A 12,998-nucleotide genomic window follows, 5' to 3' on the forward strand; every position below is an offset into this window, starting at 1 on the left:
GGAGGAATTCAGGAGATGATGTAGGTGATGATTATACTATTAATGATACTGACGTTTATGATACAGAAAGGTGGTTATTACTTTAATGGTTACACAATGAAGAAAATCTATTTCTTTAATCCATGCTACACTTACCCCATACTTAAACTCTTCAAATGCTTCAAATTCAGGATGAGTCAGTTATCAAATGCCCGATATCTTCCTATCTTAGATATCTGATAAAATGGTGCAGCATTTGGAAAAAAAAGTCCCTTCCTTTTATATAACATCTATATTTATAAGACTACATGAGAAGCACAAATGCAAGTCTTTAGATAAGCTATGAAGGTTTGTTACTAACCTCTGGAAGGCCACAATCACATTGCTCTGGCGGTTCCAAAATCCCGTTGCCACAAGACCTAGATCTTCCTTGGTTAACCACTTTTGAAGCTGCTTGATTCTGAAGACATTCAAATTCAGGCTGTGAAACTATACGTTTAAATTCATTCATGCTGCAACTGCTAAAAAACTTTGTGCCATGGGAACGTCTAAAATGAAATTATAATCCTCAGATAAATGTAATAAATCAGTATCGAAGTAACACTCCTCAATAAATTGCTATGAATTCTGTACTATTCACTTACAGAAGAGCCAAGAAGGAAGGGTGAGTGCTTTTATTTTTGATACAAGTTGTAAATAAAAGCAATAACTTCATTTCTATTGTAATTCGACATAAAAGACATCTAGCAAGTAGACAAAGTTAAGATGACATGAGTTAGAATATATTAAAACACAACAGTGTTTGGCACACAAAAAGCTCTATCTAAGTATGTTTTATTATTTATTATTTTCATTATTATTGTCAACATCATAATTATAATCATTATAAGAAGCATTAATTATTTATAAGAAAATAAAACAGTAAAAAATTTATGTGGAAAACCAAAGGAATAAAAGATGATTGATTGTGTTAATGAAAAATCAGGATTATTTGTACTTTGGTAACAAAATTAATCAATTAAAATATCTCAACATTGAGTATATAAAATGTATACGCCCTAGATTCTTTTTACTTTTTTAACTTTTTTTATATTTCTACACTTCTTGTTTTTTTACTGCGATAACATTGTTTTATAACATTATATAATTTTCAAGTGTACATCATTACGCTTCTATTTCTGCACAGATTACATCATGTTCACCACCCAAAGACTAATTCCAATCTATCACCACACACATGTGCCTAATCATCCCTTTTGTGTACTGTTTAATGGGTTTTTGTTTAATTTTGTAACAATCTCCAATTGAGAGAAAAAATGCAAATATAGTCCAAAGAATAAATTTTGTTTCTTGAAACAGTTAAGAGTGAAATGCCAACACAATATCTTGATAACTCTAAGTATTTTAATGTATAATTCTTACACAGAAATTAATTATCCTAAAACAGACCCTTGAATACCAGGAAGTAAAGATACATTCCTAACATCTAATCCTCAGTTTCCACTCACATTTACCTTCATCACAATATTGGCACTTTATAGCAGAAGGATCCAGTTTAGAATCAATCATTGTATTTAGTTTTCACGTCTCCTTAGTTTACTGACCTACATTTTTTGTTGGTTTCATGACCTTGAAAAGTTTTATGACTACAGGATGATTATTTGGTAAAAGGTCCCTCAATTTAGGATTATAAAATGTTTCCTCATAATTAAACTCTGGTTATGCATCTTGGCAACATTATCAAAGGAGAGTTGCTGAGTTTATTTCATTGCACCATAACAAATGGTACACAATCTCAATTTGTTATATTACTGATAAAAGTCATTTTGATCAGTTGATTAAGGTACGTCTGTCTGTCTTCACTCTAAAATTAATTTTTTTCCTTATCAATTAATAATTATTTGGCAAGATTGCTGGGAAGATGGAGACATAGGAGGACTCTGAACTCATCTCCTCCCATGGACACAACAAATTCCAACTACCCTTGGAATAATTACCCCTGAGAGAGAACCAGAAACTGGATAAAAAGAACCCCCACAACAAGGGACAGCACTGACTGAGGTGGAAGAGGCAGAAATTCCTTTCTGGAGAGGAAAAAGCCACATTCTAGCCACAGCACTTCATGGCCAGGAGCAATCTTAAGCTCCTGGAGGAGTGGGGGATCTGAGAGGGAGAGTTCTGCCACAATCAGCAGCTTTTGAACTCAGCACAACCAAGACAACTGTCATACTATTTGGCTTTGATGACTATTAACAACAATGGAGACTATCCCCAGAGAAGCTATGAACATCAGAGAAAGAAAAGCCTGCTCTTAAAGGGCTCATGCACAAATTCATCTGCTTCAGAAAGCAACATAAAATCACCAGGAAGAAAGATGCACAATCCTTCAGCAAAAAGAGACTCACATGATAGGCTATGGGCATATTTCCGGGAGGCAGGAGGTGGCTGGGACCACCTCTGCAGGGACTGAGACATTGGTGGCACCCATTATTGTGACCTAGTACAGGCATGCTGACAGACACTGGCAGAAGCCATTGGAGTTCTTCCCCTGGCCTGTTAGCACAAGAGTTTGCTCTGCCCACTAGAGCACTGATTTAATCCAGCTCAGTGAGGGTAGGCAGCCTGCCCTATGGACTGGCCCCACCCACCAGCAAGCCCTCAGGCAACTTGTAGGCCTGCATAGGTGGGGTGTGTGGGAACTCTGTAGCAGGGGAAGGGGATCTGCCTCTGCAAGGCACGGCAGGCATGAGGGGCAGGCCTGTGTTGGCAGAGTGTGTGGGGCCTCTGCAGCAGGGCAAGTGGGTCCACTTCAGTGGGTTGGGGCATGCACACAGGGCAGGACTCTGTTAACAGAGTGTGTGCACCTGGGGGCAGTACGGCTTGTCAGTTGCAGCAGACTAGTGCTTCTCAAGCATCCATATAGGTGATCTATCCCATATTCCAATACCTGAAAAAACTGTGTGCTGCCACGCCTGGTGCCAGCCCCACCCAGCTGCACTACTGAGAGAGCTGACTATATCCTTGCAGGCTGGAGGCCTACAGCAATTGTTAGCCCCTGAGCCTAGCAACCAGCCATGCTAGGGGCCTACTCACTTAACAGAAAAACTGCAGCAGGACTGTGCTATTAGACCTTGCAGCCAACTGTGTTGGGGCTCCTCCTTCCCAATAAAGTGATTGAAGGGACCACAGCAGTTGCATGCAGCCTTAGAACAAGCCAGCCTAGACTTCCTGTGCACCTGCAGTAAGAGCAACCCCACCACAACATAAGGACACATGTAGCTCACACAGGGGACATTCCTGGAACATTTATAACTGGTGACAAGAGGGAAGCACATTGCTGGGCCTCATAAGGCATCTCTTACATAGGGCCACATCTCCAAGATCAGAAGACGTAGCTGACCTACCTAAAACACAGATATAAGCACAGAGACATAGGAAAAATGAGGAGACAAAGGAATATGTTCTAAGTGAGGGAACAGCACAAATCCTCAGAAAAAGAACTAAACAAAACAGAGATAAACAATATACCTAATAAAGAGTACAAACTAATAGTCATAAGGATGCTCACTGATCTGAGGGAAGAATAGATGAATACAGTAAGAACAACAAAGAACTGGAAAATATAAAAAAGAATCAATCAGAACTGAAGAATACAATAATGGAAATGAAAAATTCACGAGAGGGACTCAATAGCAGAGTGGATGATACAGAATGGATTAGCAAGCTGGATAAAAGACTAGAGGAAATCACCAAGGCTGAACAGAAAAAAGAGAAAAAGAATTAAAAAGAACAAAGATTGTCCCAGTGGCATAGTGGTTAAGTTTGGCATGCTTTGCTTCAGTGGCCCAGGTTCAGGGGTTCATATCCCAGGCATGGACCTACACCACTCATCAAGCCATGCTGTGGCAGTGACCCACATACAAAAAAATAGAAGAAGATTGGCACAGATGTTAGCTCAGAGCCAATCTTCCTCAAGCAAAAATGAGGAAGACTGCCAACAGATGTTAGTTCAGGGCCAATCTTCTTCACTAAAAAAAAAAAAAGAATGAGGACAGTCTAAGGGACTTCTGAGACAACATGAAGCATACTAACATCTGTATAATAGGTGTCCCAGAAGGAGAAGAGAGAGACAAAGGGGCAGAGAATCTATTCAAAGAAATAATAGCTGAAAACTTTCTTAACCTAAAGAAAGAAACAGACATCCAGGTACAGGAAGCACAGAGAGCACCAAACAAGGTGAACCTAAAGAGGCCCACACCAAGACACATTATAATTAAACTGTCAAGAACTAAAGATAAAGAGAGAATCCTAAAAGCTGCAAGAGAAAGGCTACAAGTTACATACAATGGAAACCCCATAAGGCTATCAGCTGACTTCTCAGCAGAAAGCTTACAGTGTAGAAGGGAGTGGCACATTATATTTAAAGTGCTGAAAGGAAAAAAGCTAAGCCAAGAATACTCTACCTGGCAAGGTTATCATTGAGAACAGGAGGAGAACTAAAGAGCTCTCCAGACAAGCAAAAACTAAAGGAGTTTATCATCAATAAACCAGTCTTACAAGAAATGCTGAAGGGACTTACTTAAGTGAAAAAGTAAAGACCACAAATAGGAACAATAAAATTATCAAAAAATAAATAAAATAAAATCACTGGGAAAGGCAAACATACAGCCAAGGTAGTAGATCAACCACCTATGAAGCTAATATGAAAGTCACCAGACAAAAGTAATAAAAGTATCTATTTCCATGATAAGAGTTTAACAGATACACACACAAAAGAAGAGTTAAATATGATATCAAAAGCATGAAATGTGGGAGGAGGGGAGTAAAAGAGTAGAGCTTTTCGCAAGAGGTCAAATTTAAGAGATCATCAACAATATAAATTGCTATTTACATAGGATATTATATATGAACCTCATGGTAAACACATACTAGAAACCTATAATAAATACATGAAAAATTAAGAGAAAGGAACCCAAACATAATACTAAAGAAAGCCATCAAACCACAAGGGAAGAGCAAGAGAAGAAGAAAGGAACACAGAAGAATTACAAAAAGACCCATAAAAAAAACTAAGAAATTGGCAATAAGTACATACTTATCAATAGCTACTATAAATGTCAATGCACTAAATGCTCCAATCAAAAGACATAGGGTTGCTGATTGGATAAAAAAAGAAGACCCATATATATGCTGCATACAAGAGACACATTTCAGACGTAAAGACACTCACAAACTGAAAATGAAGAGATGGAAAAAAATACTCCATGAAAATGGCAATGGAAAGAAAGCTGGTGTAGCAATACTTATAGCAGACAAAATAGACTTTAAAATAAAATGTAATAAGAGACAAAGAAGGGCACTACATAATGATAAAGGGAATAATCCAACAAGAAGACTTAACACTTGTAAACATCTATGCATCCAACATAGGAGCACCTAAATATATAAAGCAATTATTAACAGACATAGAAGGAGAAATGGACAGTAACACAATAATAGTAGAGGACTTTAGCTCTCCACTTATATCAATGGGTAGATCATCCAAACAGAAAATCAACAAGGAAACATTAGCCTTAAATGACACATTAGACCAGATGGACTTAGAACAGTACGAAGCAGTACGAAGAGTGAAGTTTATAGCAATACAAGCCTACCTCAACAAACAAGAAGAATCTCAAATAAACAATCTAATAGTAAACCCCAAAGGAACTAGAAAAAGAGCAAAGCCCAAAATCAGTTGAAGGAAGGAAAAAATAAAAATCAGTGCAGAAATAAATGAAATAGAGACTAAAAAGGAAAAAAAAGAAAAAATCAATGAAACTAAGAGTTGGTTGTTTGAAAAGATTAAAAAATCGACAAACCTTTAGCTAGACACACAAGGATAAAAAGAGAGAAGGCTCAACTAAATAAAATAAGAAATGAAAGAGGAGGAATTACAACGGACACCTCAGAAATACAAACGATTATAAGAGAATATTAGGAAAAGCTATATGCCAACAAATTGGATAATCTAGAAGAAATGGATAAATTCTTAGAATCATACAACCTTCCAAAACTGAATCAAGAAGAAATAGAGAATGCAAATAGACCAATCACCACTAAGGAGATAGAATAGTAATCAAAAATCACCCCAAAAATTACATTCCAGGAGAAGACGGCTTTCCTGGTGAATTCCACCAAACATTCAAAGAAGAATTAATACGTATCCTTCTCAAACTCTTCCAAAAAATTGAAGAGTAGGGGAAGCTTCCTGACTCGTTTTATGAAGCCAATGTTACCTGAAACCAAAACCAGACAATGACAACACACACACACACAAATTAAAGGCCAATATCATTGATGAACATCAATGCAAAAATACTCAACAAAACACTAGCAAATCAAATACAATACATTAAAAAGAGCATACACCATGATCAACTGGGATTTATTTCAGGAATGCAGAGATGGTTCAACATCTCCAAATCAATCAACGTGATACACCACAATAACATAATAAAGAATAAAAATCACATGATCACCTCAACAGATGCAGAGAAAGCATTTGACACAATATAGCATACATTGATGATAAAAAACCGAATAAAATGGACATAGAAGGAAAATACCTCAAAATAATAAAGGCCTTAAATGCCAAACCCACAGCTAATATCATCCTCATTGGTGAAAAACTGAAAGCTATCCCTCTAAGAACAGGAACCAGACAAGGATGCCCAGTTTCACCACTCTTACTTACAATAATGTTGGAAGTCCTAGCCAGAGAAATTGGGCAAGAAAAAGAAATAAAAAGGATCCAACAAAATGGAAGTAGTAAAACTGTCACTATTTGCAGATGACATGATTTTATATATAGACAACCCTGAAGAATCCACCAAACAACGTTTAGAAATAACAAATGAATAAAGTTGCAGGATACAAAATTAACATATGAAAATCAGTTGCATTTCTATACACTAGCAATGAAGTAGCAGAAAGAGAAATTAAGAATACAATCCCATTTCCAACTGCACCAAAAAAAAAAAATACCTAGGAATAAATTTAACCAAAGAGGTGAAAGACCAGTACACTGAAAACTATAAAACATTGTTGAAAGAAATTGAAGAAGACACAAAGAAAAAGAAAGATATTCCATGCTCTTAGATTGGAAGAATTAACATAGTTAACATGTCCATACTTCCTAAACCAATCTACAGATTCAATGCAACCCCTATCAAAGTTCCAAAGACATTTTTCACAGAAGCAGTACAAAGAATCCTAAAATGTATATGGAACAACAAAAGACCCTAAATACCCACATGCAAAAGAATGGAAGTAGACCATTATCTTACACCATACACAAAAATTAACTCAAAATGGATTAAAGATTTGAATGTAAGACCTGAAACCATAAAGCTTACAGCAGAAAACATAGGCGGTATTCTCTTACATCTGTCTTAGCAGTATCTTTTCGAATACCATGTCTCACAGGTAAGAGAAATGAAAGAAAAAGACAAATTAGACTGCATCAATCTAAAAAGCTTCTAAAGAGAAAAGGAAACCATCAACAAAATGAAAAGACAACCTAAAAATTGGGAGAAGGTATTTGCAAACTACATATATGATAGGGGGTTAATATCTAAATATATAAAGAACACATACATCTCAACAATAGAAAAACAAACCACCCAATTAAAAAATGGGCAAAAGATCTGAACAGACATTTTTCCAAAGAAGATATGCAGATGGCCAACAGGCACATGAAAAGATGTTCAATGTCACTAACTATTAGGGAAATGCAAATCAAAAATACAATGAGATCTCACCTTATGCACGTCAGAATGGCTACAGTTAACAAGACAAGAAATAACAGGTGTTGGAGAGGACATCGAGAGAAGGGAACTCTCATACACTGCTGAAGGGAATGCAAACTGGTGCAGCCACTATGGAACACAGTATGGAGATTCCCCCAAAAAATTAAGAATAGAACTACTACATGAACCTGTTATACCACTGCTAGGTATTTATCTAAAGAACACGAAAACAGGAATGCATAAAGATACATGCACCCCTATGTTCATTGCAGTATTATTCACAATAGCCAAGACTGGAAGCAACCTAAGTGCCCATCAAGGGACGAATGAATAAAGACAATGTGGTATATATACACAATGGAATACTACTTGGCTATAAAAAAAAAATGAAATCTTTCCATTAGCAAGAACATGGGTGGAACTTGAGGGTATTATGCTAAGCAAAATAAGTCAGAGGGAGAAAGTCAAATACCGTGTGATCTCACTCATAAATAGAAGATAAAAACAACAACAAAGACATAGATACAGAGAATAGATTAGTGGTTACCAGAAGGGAAGGGGGAAGGGAAGAGGACAAAAGGGGTGACTGGGCACATGTTTACAGTGATGGATGGTAATTAGTCTTTGGGTGGTGAACAAGATGCAGTCTACACAGAAATCAAAATATAATGATGTATGCCTGAAATTTATATAATGTTATACACCAATGTTACCTCAATAAAAAAAATTATTTGGAGAGAAGTACTTTGGTTTTATGTAAATATCCGATTCCTAATTACATTTTCAGTTTATTCATTCATTTATTTATATGAATATGGAATCATGTTTTCCTGCTATACTAAATGGATTATATTATGTTACTATCGCTACTATTTACAACATTCAAATTGTCCCAGATTTGGCTATTGGGAGTCCCTTCAAAGTGTTTTTGTGTTCCTTCGACAAATCTCCATGATTCTTTGAACACTTCCTTATTTTCTGACACAAGATGTTCCAGGCTCACTTGTATTTTCTCTGCCTTAGTCCTGGAATCAATAATTTCTCCAAGGAGCTCCAGTTCCTTTCAGTGGAGAATAGTACTTTAAGATATGATCTGGGTGATACATGTGCTTACTGTTATTAAATATTTTAAGGTCAGTACCAAAGCCATACCAGCATCTTAAGAAATGTTCACAGTCCCTTTGCTCTCACCTACAATTTGCAATATCTCCGCCAAATTTGGCTCCTGTCATGGAATGAGCTCACTGATATTTCAGTCACAGGGGGGACCCCTTTTTGGGGTGTGGATTAGTCAATGATTTCTGAGTTCCCAGGTCTGTAAGGTTTTAGTGGTTCCATTGTGTTCCTTTTACTTCCTCCTACACAGCTACTTCCTTCAGCAGGTCTTATTTTCTTGGTGGGTTGGCCCCACCGGCTGGTATCTTTGGTGCGTTCCAATTTGGGAAACGTGGAACAGGCTTTTGCTTTTTGTTTGTATTCCTAGTTTTACTCTCTATTTTGTGAGAGAATTGGGGGAGGCTAAAATACCATGCTGATGGTATTTTTCTTCTTATTCATAAAACACATTCCTCCCAAGGTAAGACTCCCTCCTATCTTGGTTCTTGTCCTAAAATTTTCTTCCTTGCTGTTCCTTCTCACACCATGTCACTGCTTTTTCCTCAATAACTCAGCCTGTAAATATGAGAAGTATGCAGAGCTGCATCTTAAGGTACCTCTTTTTACCCTTTTCAAATTCTTTCTAAATGATTTGTTCATGGTTTTAATTCCCATCAACCACACATTTTAGATCCCTTGTCCTCTGAGATCCGGAATCATACAACTGTGCACTTAACTCTAATGGAGGACTTAGGACCCCCAATTTAACACATATAAATTCTCCTCAAGGTTTCCCCCCATTTTTCACCTTTCCTAAAATATTTGCATTTTTAATATCTGAAAATAAGTTGTGGCATCCAAAAACCTACAAATAATTCCTGACATCTCCCTTTCTTTCCATCTTAAGAAACTATTGTAGATTATTACGAGAATCATTATTTTTCAAATATTACTATATTGTTGTGCCTTCTGATACACTTACATTAATTTTATAAGAATAATTTTTACTCTCCATACTGCATGAATCAATTAAAAATGTGTTTTGTTACATTTATTATAATATCCCAAGTCCTGCATCATGACTGCATGATCAGACCCTTTCCTACATTTCCTATGCTCCCTCCTGGACTTCTTCCCCTGACTTGTCCTTTAGCCTCATTGTATTTTATTTTATTTTCCCTATGCCTAAAATATTCTTCCTTATAGTCCCAGTTATTTCTTTCTTTCTTTTCATTTTTATCCTTCCCCCATCTGTTTATTCCATTTTGTTGAGCTTTTCAAGTTTCTTTCTATCCAAGTATCACTTCACTTGCTGACCCTGAAAAGTTTTCAACAAGCTCTTTACATGACCAGATTCATTCCTTCACTTTCAGGTTCCAACATAATTATTTCCTCAGAGAAAGTCTCCTAGACCACTTTATCACAAAACTTCTTTTCCCCATGTATTCCATACTTATTTCCTTCTTGGTACCTACCATAAGCTATTTATATTTCATTTATTTATATGTCCATTTTTAATTTTCTGTTTGTGATGGACTAATATAAGATATTTAGGACATATCTATCTTGTTAACCATTTATAAGACAAACTAACATAATCCCTGGGATGCAGTAGATGTTTATTACATATTTCTAGAAAGAATGAATGAATTTCACCTCAAGACTCTAGTAAACCCCAGAAAGTCATCATCAACACCCATTTTCTCTCTATACTATAACATTGAATATAGAACTATTATACACATTTTCTACATATCAAGTACTCATTTTCTTAATAAGCTGTAAACAGGGACTTATGTATTTAATAAAAATATTCTTACTCAAATTATATTGCAAGAGATTATATGTCAAAGTCTACTACAAATATTTCCTAAGAGAAGCTATAGATTTTACAAAAATAACACTTTACATTGCCTCAGGATTCATTATGCATGTAGTTCCTGGACAGTAACAATTGTAGATGTCATCATATGTTAATCCAAGATTAATTCCAAGCAACTGTGCCATAACAACTGCAAATGCATCTAACGTTATCATCTTTGGATACTAAATACAAAAAAAAAACAGAATTGTTGTCTAAGTTATTTCTGCACGCCCTTGATATTTTCAATAATTTGTGGGCATATTACTTAAATGCAAATACATATTTAAAGAACTATTATACCAAATCATTATTTTCTTAGGAACATGGAAAAAAATTAGGTAAATTTTGTTATTCTTTTTGAGTAATAGGGTTTTTAATACAAATGGCATTGACATATAACAAAGGAAGATTATAGCTATAATGTTTTTATTACATGTTACTGATTTAAATTCCAATAAACTTTAAAAACTTTTTGAGAAGAATAAACATTGTTTCAATTTCAATAAGCATTGTTCACTTTTCAAGTGAACACTTGGAAAAAATACACAGATTCTTGAGGGTTGAATTGGTATCAGTTTGACTTTCAAAATAGTTTTAAGAGAGAGAGTCAAATTATTTTTTTCTAAAGGGAGAATACTATAACACCTTGCAAGTGGCATCTTTTTTGTCTTAGGAAAAAAAAAACTTGAGAAGCAGTGATGTCAGCAAGACACAAAGCCTGGGCAACCAATGACCTTTTTATTATCTCCCATAGTTTTGCCTTTTCTAGAATGTCACAGAGCTGGAATCATACAGTATGTAGCCTTTTCAGAGTGGCTTCTTGCACTAACGATTATGCATTTAAGCTTCCTCCATGTCTTTTCACTGCTTGATGGCTCATTTTTTTAATTACTAAATAATATTCCTTTACATGTATTTACCCAAATTTGTTTATTAATTCACTTATTAAAGGCCATCTTGGTTTCTTCTGATTTTTGCCAATTATGAATACAGCTGCTATAAACATTCACGTGCAGGTTTTTGTGGTTATATAAGTTTTCAACTCATTTGGGTAATTGTCAAAAAGAACATTTACTGGATCATATGGTAAGAGTATATCAAGTTTTGTAAGAAATTGCCAAACTGTTTGCCACAGTGACTGTACCATTTTCCATTCCCATCAACAATGAATGAGAGTTTCTGTTACTCCACATCCTCATGGTATTTGGTATTGTCAATGTTTTGCACTTCCAGTATGATGCTAAATAGGACTAGTGAGCTACATTCTTGCCTTGTTCCTCATCTTAGTGGGAAAGCATTTAGCTTCTCAGCACTAAGTAGTGATGTTAGCTGTAGGTTTTTTGTCGATGTTCTTTCTGAAGTTGAGGAAGTTCCCTTCTATTCATAGTTTGCTACAATTTTTTAAATCATAAATGGTGTTAGATTTTGTCAAATTCTTTTTATGCATCTCTTGATATGATCATATGATTTTTCTTGTTTAACCTATTGATGATATCGATTAAATAAATTGATATTTGAATGCTGAACCAGCCTTACATATGTGAAATAAATTCCAGGTATAAATATCAACAAGGATATATAAAATATTAAAAAAAGAAATTCTGGAGCTGAAAAATACAATAAATGAACTAAAAAATTCACTGGAAGGATTCAAAAGCAGACTTTATCAGGAAGAAGAAAGAAGCAGACCTGAAGACATGTCATCTGAAGTCACTGAGTCAGAGGAGAAAAAGAATAAAGAAAATGAAAGAATCTATGGACACTACAAGCAGACCACTATGAGTCTCAGAAAGAGAAGAGAGATACAAAGAGGCAGAGAGCTGATTTGAAGAAATAATAGCCAAAAACTTCAGAAATCTGAGGCAGAAAATGAACATTTAGATTCAAGAAGCTCAACAAAGTCCAACTAGGATAAACCCAAAGAGACCTAAACGGAGACACATTGTAATCAAACTATCATAAATCAAAGACAAAGAGAAAATCTTGAAAGTAGCCAGAGAAAAGTGACTTGTCACCTATAAGGGAGCTCCCATAAGATTACCAGTGGATTTGTCAGCAGAAACTTTGCAGGCCAGAAGGGTGGTGGGTGATATATTCAAAGTACTGAAAGAAACTTCCAACCAAGAATATTATATCCAGCAAAACTTTCCTTTTCCAAAGCAATATTTTTCCAAAGAAACTAAAATTGATGGAGTTCATTACCACTAGATCTGATCTACAAGAGATGCTAAAGGAAGGCCTTCAAGTTAAAAATGAAGAATACTAGATAG

At 35.6% G+C, this 12,998-nt stretch overlaps 1 protein-coding gene across 1 annotated transcript in view; it reads right to left on the reverse strand.

The window, feature by feature from the left end:
- Positions 1-12,998, reverse strand: part of LOC101398993 (A disintegrin and metallopeptidase domain 3-like) — a 123,793-nt gene that overhangs the window by 52,208 nt on the left and 58,587 nt on the right. Inside the window, 2 exon segments of the mRNA XM_087418641.1 lie at positions 341-527; positions 10,774-10,910. Coding sequence (XP_087274767.1) covers positions 341-527; positions 10,774-10,910 — 324 coding nt within the window.

Source organism: Ceratotherium simum, chromosome 28 (assembly GCF_057802395.1).
Source record: "Ceratotherium simum simum isolate JZ-2026a chromosome 28, ASM5780239v1, whole genome shotgun sequence".
NCBI classification, from domain to species: Eukaryota; Metazoa; Chordata; class Mammalia; order Perissodactyla; family Rhinocerotidae; genus Ceratotherium; species Ceratotherium simum.